General features: G+C 42.2%; 1 protein-coding gene and 1 long non-coding RNA gene across 4 annotated transcripts in view; one reads left to right on the top strand and one right to left on the bottom strand.

Annotated features, from left to right (window-relative positions):
* Nucleotides 1-1219: 1219 nt before the first annotated feature.
* MYO16 (myosin XVI) overlaps nucleotides 1220-14129 on the bottom strand; it is a 247065-nt gene continuing 234155 nt past the window's right edge. For all 3 annotated transcript variants that reach the window (XM_029047892.1, XM_029047891.1, XM_007668660.3), the window contains 3 exons: nucleotides 11996-12154; nucleotides 8999-9090; nucleotides 1220-1597 (listed from right to left, as the gene is read on the bottom strand). In XM_029047892.1, the coding sequence (XP_028903725.1) occupies nucleotides 1379-1597; nucleotides 8999-9090; nucleotides 11996-12154 (470 nt within the window). In that variant the 3' untranslated portion in view covers nucleotides 1220-1378. The remainder of the gene's footprint in view (nucleotides 1598-8998; nucleotides 9091-11995; nucleotides 12155-14129) is intronic.
* The window catches only part of LOC120638001, a 34246-nt gene continuing 25672 nt past the window's right edge, over nucleotides 5556-14129 (top strand). Inside the window, exons 1-2 of the long non-coding RNA XR_005661181.1 lie at nucleotides 5556-6265; nucleotides 6923-6969. This is a non-coding gene — a long non-coding RNA (uncharacterized LOC120638001). The remainder of the gene's footprint in view (nucleotides 6266-6922; nucleotides 6970-14129) is intronic.

Genomic DNA, 14129 nt, shown 5'->3' with positions numbered 1-14129 from the left:
CTGGGGACGTAATCATCTTTGTGATCCACCTACCTTCAAGAAACCTTATTGCTCATACCAGTTTATCTCCGCGGTACTTTTCATATTTCTTACTATATGTATCTTTTCATTGACATTGACCTTTTACATAGCCGGTTAGGAATTTTAAGCCACATTTATCACCTAGTGGAGTGCATCCTTATCTCCGGGAAATCTATGAGGAAGTAAGAGTTGAGATGATATTTAAAGGATTCACAGTCCACATACTCAGAAATACAGGGTATAGAAAAGAAATGACAGTTCCTAATGGAAGAATAAATTATATAAGACGTCGGGCAACATCCAAAGAGGTGGATGCTGATAAAGTGGCCCAAAAATCAGGTTGACATCTCTGAAATTAAAACAACAACACAGTGTTGAGATAGATTGTTAGGTATCGTGAATCAAAGCCTGGAGCAGGGAGAGAGGGATACCAGAACAGAAAATCTCGGTATTTGAAGAAAGAACAGCACCACTGATTGCATAAAGTTATAAAATCTAGTAATAAACATGTCAATAATGATCCAAGGAAACACAAGGCACCTACAGAGAAATAGAATAATGGATGGTATATATGTATTATAATAAAACCATTCCAGAAAACAATAAACATATAGTGGAACTCTAGAAAACGACTGTACAGTGTGCCTGGGAAATCCATCCTGATTTCTCTACCCTGCCCTCTCTCCCAGTTTCACTTTTATTCACCCAATCGTATTAATTGAGCACTTACTGTGTGCAAAGCATTGTACTAAGGGCTTCCACCTCTCCCCTCGGGCTTGTGATCAGCATTTCCGGATCACTTCTCCCCATGGGAGCAGAGTGAAAAGCGCCTTTGTCGAAGTCGTCTGGTAGATAATAATAATGATGGTCTTTGTTAAGCGCTTACAATGGGCCAAGCACCATTCTAAGCGCTGGGTAGATACAAGCTAATTAGGTTGGAAACAGAGTCTGTCCCACATGGGGCTCACAGTCTTCATCCCCATTTTACAGATGAGAGAACTGAGGCTCAGAGCAGTGAAGTGACTCACCCAAGGTCACACAGCAGACAAGTGGCAGAGGCCAGATTAGAACCCAAACCCATGCTCTATCCCCTAGGCCAAGCTGCTTTTCAGATGTGCGCTCTAGAAGAGCCTAACTAGAAAAGAGCAGAGTGGACGGGCACAAAAACAAACTGATAGAACAAGCAACCACACACATACTGAGTGACTCTACTGAACTTCATTTTTCTCCTGTGCTTTTGAGCGGGAAGGTTTGGGACGGAGATACCAGCAAGGTCCAGAGGGGCAACTTGGCCAGCTCTCCACCTGGTCACGGTCCCGGGGTGCTGGGCTCTCTAAAGTCGGCGGACGGGGTCTCCTCATATCGTCGTGTCCCATAACCCGGAAGGCAGCCGGTGGCAGGAGGGGTCTTCTTCTTTCTTCAGCAGTGCTGGCTTTTTGCACGGGGGAGGGGGCGGGGCGGGGCGGGGGAGGATGTGCTGCCAATCCCCGCTTTCCTCGCATAGCTTCCGTCTCCAATCTAGAAGTTCCTGCAAGGCGACGCTCTCATTCTCTGAGAGCCTCAGCTGGTGGATGACCTGCAGGAGGAAAGGGAGAGGACAAAGACGTGAACGGACAGGACGTTTGGTAGCCACTGGGACCCGAGGGGCTTCTGTCAATCAGTTAATCCACGGTATTTATGCCATATTCCCACCTTTGAAGTGTAGATATGACATTTGTTCAAGATGACAGACTTGGATTTCATTTCACTATTAAGCCTGGTACCGACAATTTAGAAAAAAAAATGAGTGCAGAACAGATTAGAGAACTTGTAAAACATTTCTGAAAATAGGGAATTATTTTTCTCTTGGTACATCTACATGTATATTCATTTCCTTTCTTATACATAATGTACGTTCTTTTGAAAGCACGTTTTACTTTACAAATCCCATGAAAGATGATGATCCCTTACTCAGAAAGGTATGCTGTCAAACTATTTGGAAGCAGAAATTAGCCATCAAGAAATTCCATTCGACCATTGAGCCATATAACAGGATTAAAAGGTAGAAAAAGCACGTAAGAGGGAAATGAGGGAAAGAACTTTTGAGAACTGTAGTCCCCTGAAGGAGGTTAAAATAAAAAGACAACCTGGCAGGCAAGTTTGCATGTGTGTGAAATTAGAGCAAAGAAACTGAACTATACACTCTCTGAGAGGAGGAGTAAATGAAAGAACGCATTTGGTATCTGAATTTGGGAGATCCTTTTTTATGGTACTTGTTAAGTGCTTACTAGGCATCAACCGCTGGGGTAGATATAGATTCATCAGGTTGGACATAATCCCCATCCCAAACGGGGCCTCCAGTCTACATAGGAGGGAGAATAGATATCAAATTCCCATTTTTCAGTGGAGGAAATGGAGCCACAGAGACGTTAAGTGACTTGCCCACGGTCACACAGCAAGCGAGTGGTGGAGGTGGGATTAGAACCCCGATCCTCTGGCTCCTAGGCCTGTGGTAAATTCAGTAGGCCACATTGCTTCCCTACCTGCCGAATGGCTTTTTGCAGTTCAGTAAGTGGTAAGATACAAAGATGCTGGTGCAAAGACAATTTGGTGACTGCAGGAAAGGCTGACAATTGTGTCCTATTTATAGCTCTCAGGGGAAGACCCCGTTTTGTTACAATGTCACCACTTGTGCGTGCTGTAGTTAAGATTGTTTGAGCATTTCCAACACCTCCCCTCATATTCAGTTTATAGCAGATATAAAGATTTGGTCTAGGTGCCTTCTGCAGCACAATAACCTCCTTAAAGGCCTCCTCTTCCATAAAAACATTTGAGGTCATTTGAGTTTAATGGGCATATAAATATGACTATCAATTCCCTGACCCCACAAATGTGTGTTCCATAAAGATTTTATACACCATCACATACCATGCCATGGACATCCATATGCATCTGCACATACTCTCCAATTCATATAAATGTATTCTTCGTTTTAGTCCAGCGCACTGCACACAGTAAGTGCTCAGTAAATAACATTGATCGTTTTAAACAGGACAATCCTCTGAACTCAATCTGTGGTTCAAAATTTGCAGCCTTGGGGCCAGGGGATTCTTTGGTTCTTCTGCTATCTTCACATCTGACAGACCACCACCCTCCTCATTTTCAAAGTCCTCCTAAAATTACATCTCTTCTAGGAGGCCTTCCCTGACTAACCTTTCATCTACCCACCTTCTGCATCATCTCTGCGTTTGAGGCTGAAGCCTCTAAGCACTTAGGTAAGTCACTCCTACCCCCAACCTCATAACACTGTAGTATAGATCCTCATTCTTTGTTGCTTTGCCTAATTTTTTTTTTAACATCTGTCTCCCCAGCTAGTTTATTACCTGCTCACGGGCAAGGATCATATCTTCTAACTCTATCTTACTCTCCCAAGTGGGTCTGAACAGAGCAGGTGCACAATACATACTATTGATTGATTGACTGATTGATTCCAATATTCAAAGGCACGGCAGTTTGTCCCAATTATTGAGAAACCCACTGCAAAAATCAGAGTCATCATAAATGACAAAGAACCTGAACGCTGTTGCATGCCTGCTGAGACTTAAAAGCCTGGAGGAGATACCCTACTTAAACATCTGTAAGAGCTCTTCCTCGATGGATGGAAAACTGGGAAAATGCCAAAGGTTCGCAAAGACGCCTCCAGTAGCCTCCATCTTCTGGAAGAAATGTTAAAAATCAGACTCAGGCAATAACTGAGGCATATCATTACTCTCTATTACTAACAAGGTCCTAGCTCCTTCCTCAACTGTTAGTCAGTTAATCATATTTATTGAGCGCTTACATTGTGCCGAGCACTGTATTAAGCACAGTACAATAAAACAATAAACAGACACATTCCCTGCCCACAACGAGCTTACGGTCTAGAGAGAGAGTTCCAGTGGTCTGATTTCATTTGTCAGGATTCCTTTTTAAAACGTCTAGTTTTAGAAATACAGTGAGCCCATCATCGTCAAAGACAAAAACACTACACCGGTCATGTTTTAGAAAAATCAGGACTGTGAAAAAGGTCAGTGAGGTTCATTGCTTGTATATGAACGTGCTAATTCACATGTCATTCAGATGGTTGCTGTTGCAACTTGACCAGGAGTTCAAAACTAAAGGAATCTCACCAGTCTGTATTTTTTCCAAAAGAAAATTGTCTTTCCAGACCCATGGAGATGTGACTAAGCTTGCCTTTGCTGAAATGTTTCCCCTTCAAGTCATTCTCTCTTAGGATAAATATAATCTTAGCTAAATTATTCATATGTGAAATTGTGTTGTTGGTCATTTGTCATTATTGATTTTTCTATTGACCACTCACCCAAAGGTGAAAAGAGGCATTTAATGACGTTTGTGGAAATTAAAAGAAGCAAGTGCTTCTGCTCGATTGAACAATACCATCTCAGGATACAGATATGCAAATATCAATAAGTGAAGGAAAGAAAATTCACTAATAAAAAATAGTCAAAATAAGATCTAGAAATCTGAAAACAAATTGCACTTTGATGACCACTCCCTGCTGCCCCATACAATATCATGCAATATCTTGAGTTTCAAAAGGGACACTAAACTCGCTTTAGTCTAAGCAAATATAATCGCTCTTATCATCCCTGGTGCTTCTTCTGGTAACTTGTGGGTAAACTGTTAAGGACTTTCATGCGGTTGATTCTCCAGCTATACTTTATAGATTTAATAAAGCCAAAGTTTTACAGGTCATCTCGTGGGAGACTTAAAATCAGAGGTAGAAAAATCCTCCACTTCTAGAGAATTCTAAAACAAAGATATAAAATATAATTAATCCAGCCACCAGAAATAGAACAGGTCAATGATGTGAAAGGCATTAGAGAAATGTAAAAGAAATCCAGATGTGGAAAAGTAAGAATTTGAATCAAAACCAAAAACATCATCGGCAAAATTGATGGTGTTAAGTTTCCATACAGTTGCCTTCTTTTAATTTTTAGGGGAAGCAGCCTGGCCTAGTGGAAAGAGCTCGGGTTTGGGAGTCAGAGGACCTGGGTCCTAATGCAGGCTCCATCACTTATCTGCTATGTGATTTTGGGTATGTCACTTCACTTCTCTGTGCCTCAGTTCCTCATCTGGATATTCAATACCTGTTCTCCCTCCTACTTGGACTCTGAGCTCCATATGGGACTTGATTATTTTGTTACCCCAGCGTTTAACACAGTGTGTACATGCTTAACAAATACCACCATTATTATTATTACCCTCTCAATCAAGGATATGTTCTACCTTTTTCTTCAAACACAAAATTCACTTGCAAGTCTCTAAACCCTCATCTCCCCACTGAATTCTCCCTTCTTTCTGTGACACCTATTCACACAAGATTGTACCCCCCAAGCAATTTGATAATTACCTTACCTCCATCCCCACAGCATGTATGTACACATCCTCAGTCTCTGTTGTCTTTCTACCTGTAATTTATTTTAATGTTTGCATCCCTGCTAGAATGCAATCTCTTCAAGGGCAGGGAAAATGTCTTCCAATTCTACTGTACTCTCCCAAGTGTATAGTGCTTTGGGCACATTAAGCATTCAACAAATAGTACTGATTGATTGATTTCTTCCCCTAATAGACAAAGTTAACTACAAACACCTTAGAAAGGAAACTGATTTCTTCCATGGTATCATTTCAACTTTTTTTTTTCCTCTTCCAGGTAAGTGAAGTACAAATTTAAAATGGTTTAAACAAGTGGGGGAAGGGGTGATGAGAGTCAATTTAAACATTCCAAACACACTGAATCAGCACGACATTGTTTGTTTAATGAGATAACTCTTACTGACCACTTAAAACCAATCACAGGTCACAGCCTGAAGTAGAGATCAATTATGAAAAAATCATTTATGTTTCTAAATTCTAATTAAAAACACTTTAACAGAAAATCTCTGCCAGGTGCAAATCATCCCAAGGAATCCTAAGGAATTGGAGCTGTGATTAGAACCCAAGTCCTCTGCTCTCTCCACTAAGTGACACTGCTTTTCCAATTCCCTGAGGTTCTGGACTGTAAGCTCATTGAGGGCAGGGAATGTGTCTACCCACCTATGTTATACTTTACTCTCCCAAGAACTCAGTAAAGTTCTCTGCACATGGTAAGCGCTCAATAAATACCATTGATTGATTGATGAGTCATAGTGACTTTGTTCCCACAGTTTGGCCTCATTTCCTTCCCATGCAGGAAATCACTCCAGATTGTCAGATTTTGGAGGAGGTATGTTGAGTTTATCCAAATCCTTATACAACAGAAATACAAGACACAGACACAGCTTACTGCTGATCTCGTACAATACTTTCCATCAACACCTCACTCAGGTTTGACTGAACATTTCAGGATGATTCAGATATTTATCCTCTCAGTTCAATACTGCCTTTCTGCCTGGTTCTACTTTGGCATAAGCTTCCATCTTCAATGTTAGCAAAAAAATACAGCCTAAATTCACCCAAACTCCCTCAAGATTTTAGGCTTTAATATCTTTATGCACTGAAAATATCACCATGCATTTCATGTTCTAATAATTGCGGTATTTAAGTGATTACTATGTACCAGGTGCTGTACCAATCACTGGGGTAGATTCAAGATAATCAGGTTGGACAGTCTAGATTGTAAACTCATGGCGGGCAGGGAATGGGTATGCCCACTTTGTTGTATTCTCTCAAGCACTTAGTACAGTGTTCTGCACACACTAAGCGCTCAGTAAATACAACTGATCGATTGACTACCCTGGAAAGAATACCCTGCATAGCGTGCCCTGTAATTGTACAGAAAATAAGCAAAAGTATCAGGCTATTTGTGCAAGTAGAGATTCAGATTTGAGTCCACTGTTTCTCAGCATATCACATGAGCTTTCAATGCTGTTTCTTCACACAGTGCTTTGAGTGTTTCCACTGGCTTGGATCTGTAGAGCAGGATCAAAGGTAGGTGTCCCAGCCCCTGAAGTAGCCTTCATCTATAACTGTCACAAATAGAGTTCTTCACAGCTCTACGGCAAGATGCTTAATGCCAGCAACTGATTCTGAAATGCCTGGGATAATTAGAAAGTAGGATTTCCAATCTACTTCTCAGCTTCCAAAAAAGTGAGGAATGTGTCTCCTTGTGTGAACTTTCACACTTTTGCAGGGAGCAAAGTGAACAAGCGGCTCCTTTCCCTGAGTAGGCTGGGCTAAGGATTTGGGATTACTGCTACAGGGACACTTTGGGATGTGCAACCAAGCCCTTGCCGGATTAGAACTCTGCTTCAGTGCATTATCTCTCATGAAAATCCGCCTACTCCCTCTCCCTTATGTATCGCCTATATACTTGGATCTGTACCCTTTAAGCCCCATAGTTTATCCGTAATTTATTTTAATGTCTGCGTCCCCTTCTAGACTGTAAGCTCCTTCAGGGCAGGAATCTTGCCTAGTGATTCCATTGTACTGTACTCTCCCCAGCTCTTGGTACAGTGCTCTGCACAAAGTAAAATACCATCTATCGACTGCTTGGTTGATTAGTTCAAGTCCTTTGAAACCCAGGCCTGTGGGCCAAGAAGCTTCTCAATTAGTTAGGTTCTTTTTCAGAACCAGCCCAGCATGGCAACTGAGCCCTGCAGGTGAGTAGAAATTACACTGTTGGTTACGCCCTGCTGCCCTGCTTCCATTCCCTCACTATCCTCAAGTAGTTTCTTGATTTCTCCGTGTACCTCAAATAGATCTCCCTCCATCTGTCACCAAGCCCTCTTCTGTCCCCATCTCACATTATTATTGTTTTTAGTACACAAAGGACTCCCACGGTCCCTGCTCGAACTCAAGTCATACGCCATCAGCCACTTTTTCCTACTTCCCTACCACTGACATTCCCTGACTGGAACCTCCCCTGCTTTTTTCATCCCAGAGAAGCTAGGTTTAAAATCACCCATTTGAAAGCAGTGGAGATTGGCGGGCGGGGGCGCTTAGCCAGGTTTTCTCTATTTTGGGTAAAGTCGGCACCGAATGGGTGAGGGATAGAAGGGGTAGACTGAGTCAACTTAAGCCCTCTGCTTCTTCCAATCAGTCCCTCCTACGCTGCTTCACCCACGAGGTCCCATTGGAAGTAAGGAATCCAGCCTGCCAGGCACTGATTACAAAGTGGTGTGGAGAGGTGGGGTGATGGGAGGAAAGGATGGTGAGGAAATTGACTTTCCTGAAGTGATCTGTCATAATACTGGGTAGGGATTAAGGATCCCATGTACTGTCATCCATTATTGCACTAAGCATCTCTGGATTTTATGCATTGTGATCTTTCAATATCGGGGTGTTTCCTTTTCTCCAGATATTAAACACTACTTCTTCCTTAAAAGACTATCGTCTGTCCTAAGACAAAATGAGGGATTTTTTTTTAGTTTTAAAGTAGTAGCTCTTGTAGGCAGAACCAGTAAAAACATTAACCAAACACCATATAAAGCGAAATCTCCAATTCTGTCTGTTAGCATCCTTCCAAGGAATTGTAGGATTTTGAATGAAGATGCCAGTTGATCAGGTTAATGTAGCAGCTAATGTGTTCTGTCACTCCAATCACCTGAATGACCTCTGTGTTTATTTTAATGCTCATGTCATAATGTATCTTTCATGACTCCCAGATTTGGTGGGCGTCTACTGGGATGAAAACATCAACCCCATTGCATAAGGCTGCTTAAAGATAATTTCATTGGCCAGTTATTTCAAGTGGGGCAAATTGTATTCTGCTACAACCAAAATACCCTGTACAGTGAGAGAGTTCTGTCTGAAATTAACAGAAATTTAGGGACTTAGAAATCCGACAAAGAAAGAATAATCACAGAGTTCTATATTGTTCCTGGCCAGTGATTCTCATCATTCCAGGATTAGCGGGTTTCATTTAGGAAGCTCTCAGAAATACAATTTCAATATCTGGTGGGAGATCATTTCATTTTCAAGTTAGCGGTTCATAGCTGACCTTCTTTAAGATAATTACCTGGCTGGGGTGCTTCCCTGCGTGTCTCTGAATAGATGAGCTTGCTGTATTGCTCTTCGCCAATCTTGAATATGCATCTTCCTCTGGAACACCTAACGAGGACAATACAGTCAGTAATGGGGCAGTCTTCTCAAAGGAAAACCTCTCCTCCCCTGTGCTGGCAAATATTGTCATTATCAAATTACATTTTTTAAGCACTTGCTAGATTCTGTACCGAACTGGGCAGTTGAGAACAAGTGATAGAAAAGAAAAGACATGGTCCCAACCCTTGAGAAGCTTATAGTCTAGTGGAAATTTACAATTCAACTAAGGGAGAAGAAGCAATGAATTTTTTCCTTCTAGACTGTAAACCTCTTGTGGGCAGGGAATGTGTCTGCCAACTCTGTTGCACTGTACCCTCCCAAGCGCTTAGTACAGTGTTCCCACACAGTCAGTGCTCAATAAAAGCCACTGAGTGATCTATTGCCCCCTCCTACCTTTTCTCACTGATCACCTACTGCAGTCCAGCTTACACATTTCACTCCTCTTGAGTTTCCATTCAAGGCTAAAAATCAATCAGTCAAGTGCTAGGTGCTTGGGAGAGTAATAATAATGGTATTTGTTAAGTGCTTACTATGTGCCAAGCACTGTTCTAGGCACTGGGGTAGATACCAAGTAAGCAGGTTGTCCCACGTGGGGCTCATAAGTCTTAATCCCCATTATACAGATGAGGTGACTGAGGCACAGAGAAGTTAAGTGACTTGTCTAAAGTCACACAGCAGACAAGTGGCAGAGCCGGGATTAGAACCCATGACCTCTGACTCCCAAGTTTATGCTCTTGCCACTAAGCCACAATGTGACAGAGTCAGTAGACACACTTCCCTCCCACGAAGAACTTACAGTCTCGACCCTAAATGGCAGCCTATTGGCTTATTCGCTGTGGGAACCTTGCCTTCTCTGGTTTCCCATCCCCCTGCTTCCTTCTCACCCCTGACCTCACACTGAAAGTCGACACCTCCATCATGGAGAAGATCGAGGCGACAGTTGGAAAGTCCTAAGCTTTGTGCTAGATATTCAGAGCGCATTACAGAGGGCAAAGCTTTATCTGTTTCCTTGTTCCTTATTTTGGGGGTTAAGGGCAATGGGGAATTTTGCAAGGACATTTCCTGCAAAGATATAAGGAAATATGCAAATATAAACATGTGTGGAATGTCCATTTAGGGAGAGAGCCTGAGTCACCCACAGCTGCCCTCTCTCACCTGAGTTTTGTTGTGTATCCAGTCTTAAGATCCTTTTGATCATTCTGGTGACCAGTGTGTGCATTGGAGTAGCCATGGTTTCCATGTCCAGACAAGGTGCTACCTGCCATTTCAAACTGGCTGTGTGATCACTCAACTCTCCTCAGAACTCAGTTCACTGATGGGGTATCGGTAGTTCATTAGCTCTACACTGGGAACTCAATTGTAATGTTTCAAGTTCGCTGTTCCAATTAGTTCCCCGTGTGCTGTTAATGAACGACTGGTACAGTGATGGCAAAAAGCACCGACACTCCGATTTTCTTTGTAACTTGGATAGTATTTGACCTAAATAACAGGCTCAGGATATATTCTTTTGGTTACAAACCTTGTGTTTCCCTTAGCGAGAAGGAAGCTGCCCAGATGCTAATCCCATCTTTGTCCCATGATCCTCTGCTCTTGCCCGCCATGGCTGTGCTAACTGCGGGACTTCCAAGAACCCAATCCCACAGCTTGGAAAGGAAACTGAACAGTATATTGAAATCCATACCAATGAATTTGTGAGTAAAAACAGAATGAAATCAGCAGATTCATGATTTTTCCATCTCCCTACTGCTCAGTGAGTTTTTGTTTTATTCCATGGTTCTGTGAGGCAGGGAAAAGAAGCTGAGATGGTGGATAGGAAGCCAAATAGAATGAGGGGGGAGAAAGGGAGAGAAGGAAGGAGGAAAGGAGGGAGGGAGGGAGGGAGGGAGGAAGGGAAGGATAAAAGGAAGGAGAGAGGAAGGAGGGAGGGATAAAGGGAGGGAGAAAATAAGGGTGGGAGCAAAGAAGAAAGGAAGGCAGAAAGATAGGGAAGGCAGGAGGGAGAAAAGGAGGGTGGGAGGGAGGGAAGGAGGAAAAAGGGAGAAGAGAAGAAAGAAAGGTGTGAGCAAAGGAAGGGAGGGAGAAAAGGAGAGTGGAAGGCAGGAAGGGAAGGAGGGAGGGAGGGAGGGAGGGAGAAAGGAGGTTAATAGTGAATCCAATTTTCAGACTATTTTCAAATGCCTGTGTTTCATATATGGGCTCATTGTGAGAAGGGAATGTGTCTACCAACTCTGTTATACTGTACTATCCCAAGTGCTTAGAAGAGTGCTCTGCACAGAGGAAACACTCAGGAAATATGCCTGATTGATTTTATAGTCAGAACAAGAAAAGCTAGTTTGCACAACACAGAGTAGCTCAGATCTTAATCAATCAAGACCCTGTGTAGTTTTGTTTTATGGTACATTTCAGGACTTGCTCGGTATCTTTTTCCCAGCATCTTTCTGAAAGCGTCCAACTCAACTTCACCTTCCAGTTACTGTCAGTGACTCAGTGCTATGGTGGCTCCTAAAATGACAGTGGCCGGAAGCTCAAGGCCTCCTTCCAAGGGCCAGAAATGAAATTCCCAGGGGCTCCCTAAATTGTCATCATTATCTTCAGCATCAATTTCATCCATAAGGAGAAAATGTATGCTTCTCTGCACTGAATCCATTTCACGCTGATAGTACAAATGCCCAGCCTCATCCCTGAAGATTGTACTGCAAATGTCAATGGAGAGAAAATTTCCGTGAGAGATAGCATGACGGTAGCTGCTTTCTCCTTGCCACTTGACATGGAAAAGTAATGAACTGTCCAGTTTTTAAGGAAGACTGGTGCCAAAGGCGATGGGAAATTAATTCTGCTAAAACCTTCAAGTCCAGCTGGCTAACGCTTAGTCGATTCTTCTTTCCAAAAATTGTTAGGATTAAGAATTACTTACCATTGGAGATGGAATTTCCATTTTCTGCAGTGGCAGGACAGGGCAGAGAATTAGAGAACTGAATTCCGTGGTTGTTTGCATTTTTATCTTGGATTTCTGACCCACTTTCCAAAGTACCGAGGTCATCCCTGCTACTAAAGTTCATGTTGGTTTCAAAACCTGAAAGAAGCAGAGCAGTTACCATTCTTTTAGCAAAAGTGTACTGGGTAAACTTGCAAGAATCTTATATTCTACCACCTACTAATTTCTTTCACAGAATCAAAATACCCTATATTCTTTTATTTATAGGATCAACTTTCATATCATGTAAAAGGTGCTATAATTCTACTCCCAGTACTCTCTGTAGAGTTGAAAGCCTTCATGAAGAACTATGTCCTATTTCACTTTCTGTCACTTTTCTCTATCTTCCCCATCCTAAGGAAGATAATTAATTTTTCAGGAAGATTGGATGGATAATTTACTTTTTAGTATTCCAAAGGTAATTCATGCGATTCAGACTCTGTTATCGCCAACAATGTGTGGGTTCCGCAGGGAACAGGAGATGAGAAAAACAATCTTTAAACTAGTGTAGAACCTTTTTGGCTTGTATACCCCCAAACGCTTGTATACCCCCAAATCTGTCCAGCATGCAACCTCCAACTTCTTACTGCTAGGCTACCAACTCTGTTATACAGTAGTCTTTCAAGCGGTTAGTACAGTGCTCTGCACATAGGAAGCGCTCAGTACATATGATTGATTTGTAAACCCTGCGCATGTCAAAAATATCTTGGATTTTCTCTGCTTTGCTGGCATTTGTCGGTTGGGATAACTGGACTGTGGATATCTTGACTGTCTTCCCTTACTCTTTAAATGGGGACTTGTGGTAACTGCTGTATTTGTACAAAAGGTCTAAGCCTATATGCTACAGTTTGACTAGCAAATCCTTAAATACCTACTGATGTTTATTTCAATCACACTTGATTCAGAGCAGGAGTCTTGAGAAATTTTTACATTTTACTATCCATGCAAACCACGTGATACAGCCGTAACATGTTCCTCAAAAAATGTGGATGGGATGAATGACTGTATCATGGAGTAAATTAGAAAGCAAAAAACAGAGAAATGGCGTGGCCTACTGGATACAGCACAGCCCGGGAATCAGAAGGACCTGGGTTCTAATCCTGGCTCTGCCACTTGTCTGCTGTGTGACCTTGGGCAAGTCACTTCACTTCTCTGTGCCTGTTACCTCACACAGCAGGCAGGTTGTGGGGAGGGGAGAGGAAAGAGGGACTGGGGAAGCCAGGATTGGAATCCAGGTCCTTGACTTGCAGTTCTGTGCTCTTTCACTAGACCACATCCTCATCCCACTAGATTATAAGACTGCCAAGGGAAGGCAATGCACCTTTTATTTCTATTATATGATCTCAGGTGCCGAAAACAGGGCTCTGGACTCAGGAAGGGCATAATAAGGGTGGTGGAAGATGATGATCAAGAAAACCTTTCTGCTGGCAAACATGGCACTTGTTCACTCATCCTTAACCAGTTCTGTTGTTCTTTTTGTCTAATTGAGATTCTACTCCTAGGAAGCCATAATCAATCAATAATCAATCATCATATTGCTAGAAAGCAATAATCAACCAACCAGTCATTTTTACTGAAGGCTTACTGTGTGCAGAGCACTGTACTAAGCACTTGGGTGAGTACAATATGACAAAATTGGTAGACACGTTCCCTGTCCAAAATATTGGCTTGTTTCATGTTTCCTCCTGGCAAAGCACATATGCCACAAGTATTCCTCATGATGAAAATTACAATAGTCCTGTTAACCATCTTGTCCAGTATATTTGCACAGCTTGTAGAAGTCTTGAGACGAAGGAGTGCAACATGTTATTGGCCCTTTAATTTGTTTGCATATTGTTAGCTATCATTTTTTTGTCCTGGAAATGAGTTTCTCAAAAGCTAATCTCTTCGGGAAAAATGAAACCATTCAGTCACACAATAAACATTAGAGGCTAGTTCTTACATGCTCTAAGTCCCCATGGAAATAGAAATGCATCCTGATTAGCAGCTGGACTTCAGCACTGAGTTTTCTAATGAGCCTCAGATTGAAAAGACATTTTTATGATCCAATATCCCCATACAGAAAATACCAGGC

The sequence above is a fragment of the Ornithorhynchus anatinus genome, chromosome 20, assembly GCF_004115215.2.
Source record: "Ornithorhynchus anatinus isolate Pmale09 chromosome 20, mOrnAna1.pri.v4, whole genome shotgun sequence".
Lineage (NCBI taxonomy): Eukaryota > Metazoa > Chordata > Mammalia > Monotremata > Ornithorhynchidae > Ornithorhynchus > Ornithorhynchus anatinus.
The sequence above is the reverse complement of the archived record's forward strand: the minus strand, read 5'-3'. Positions and strand labels throughout refer to the sequence as shown.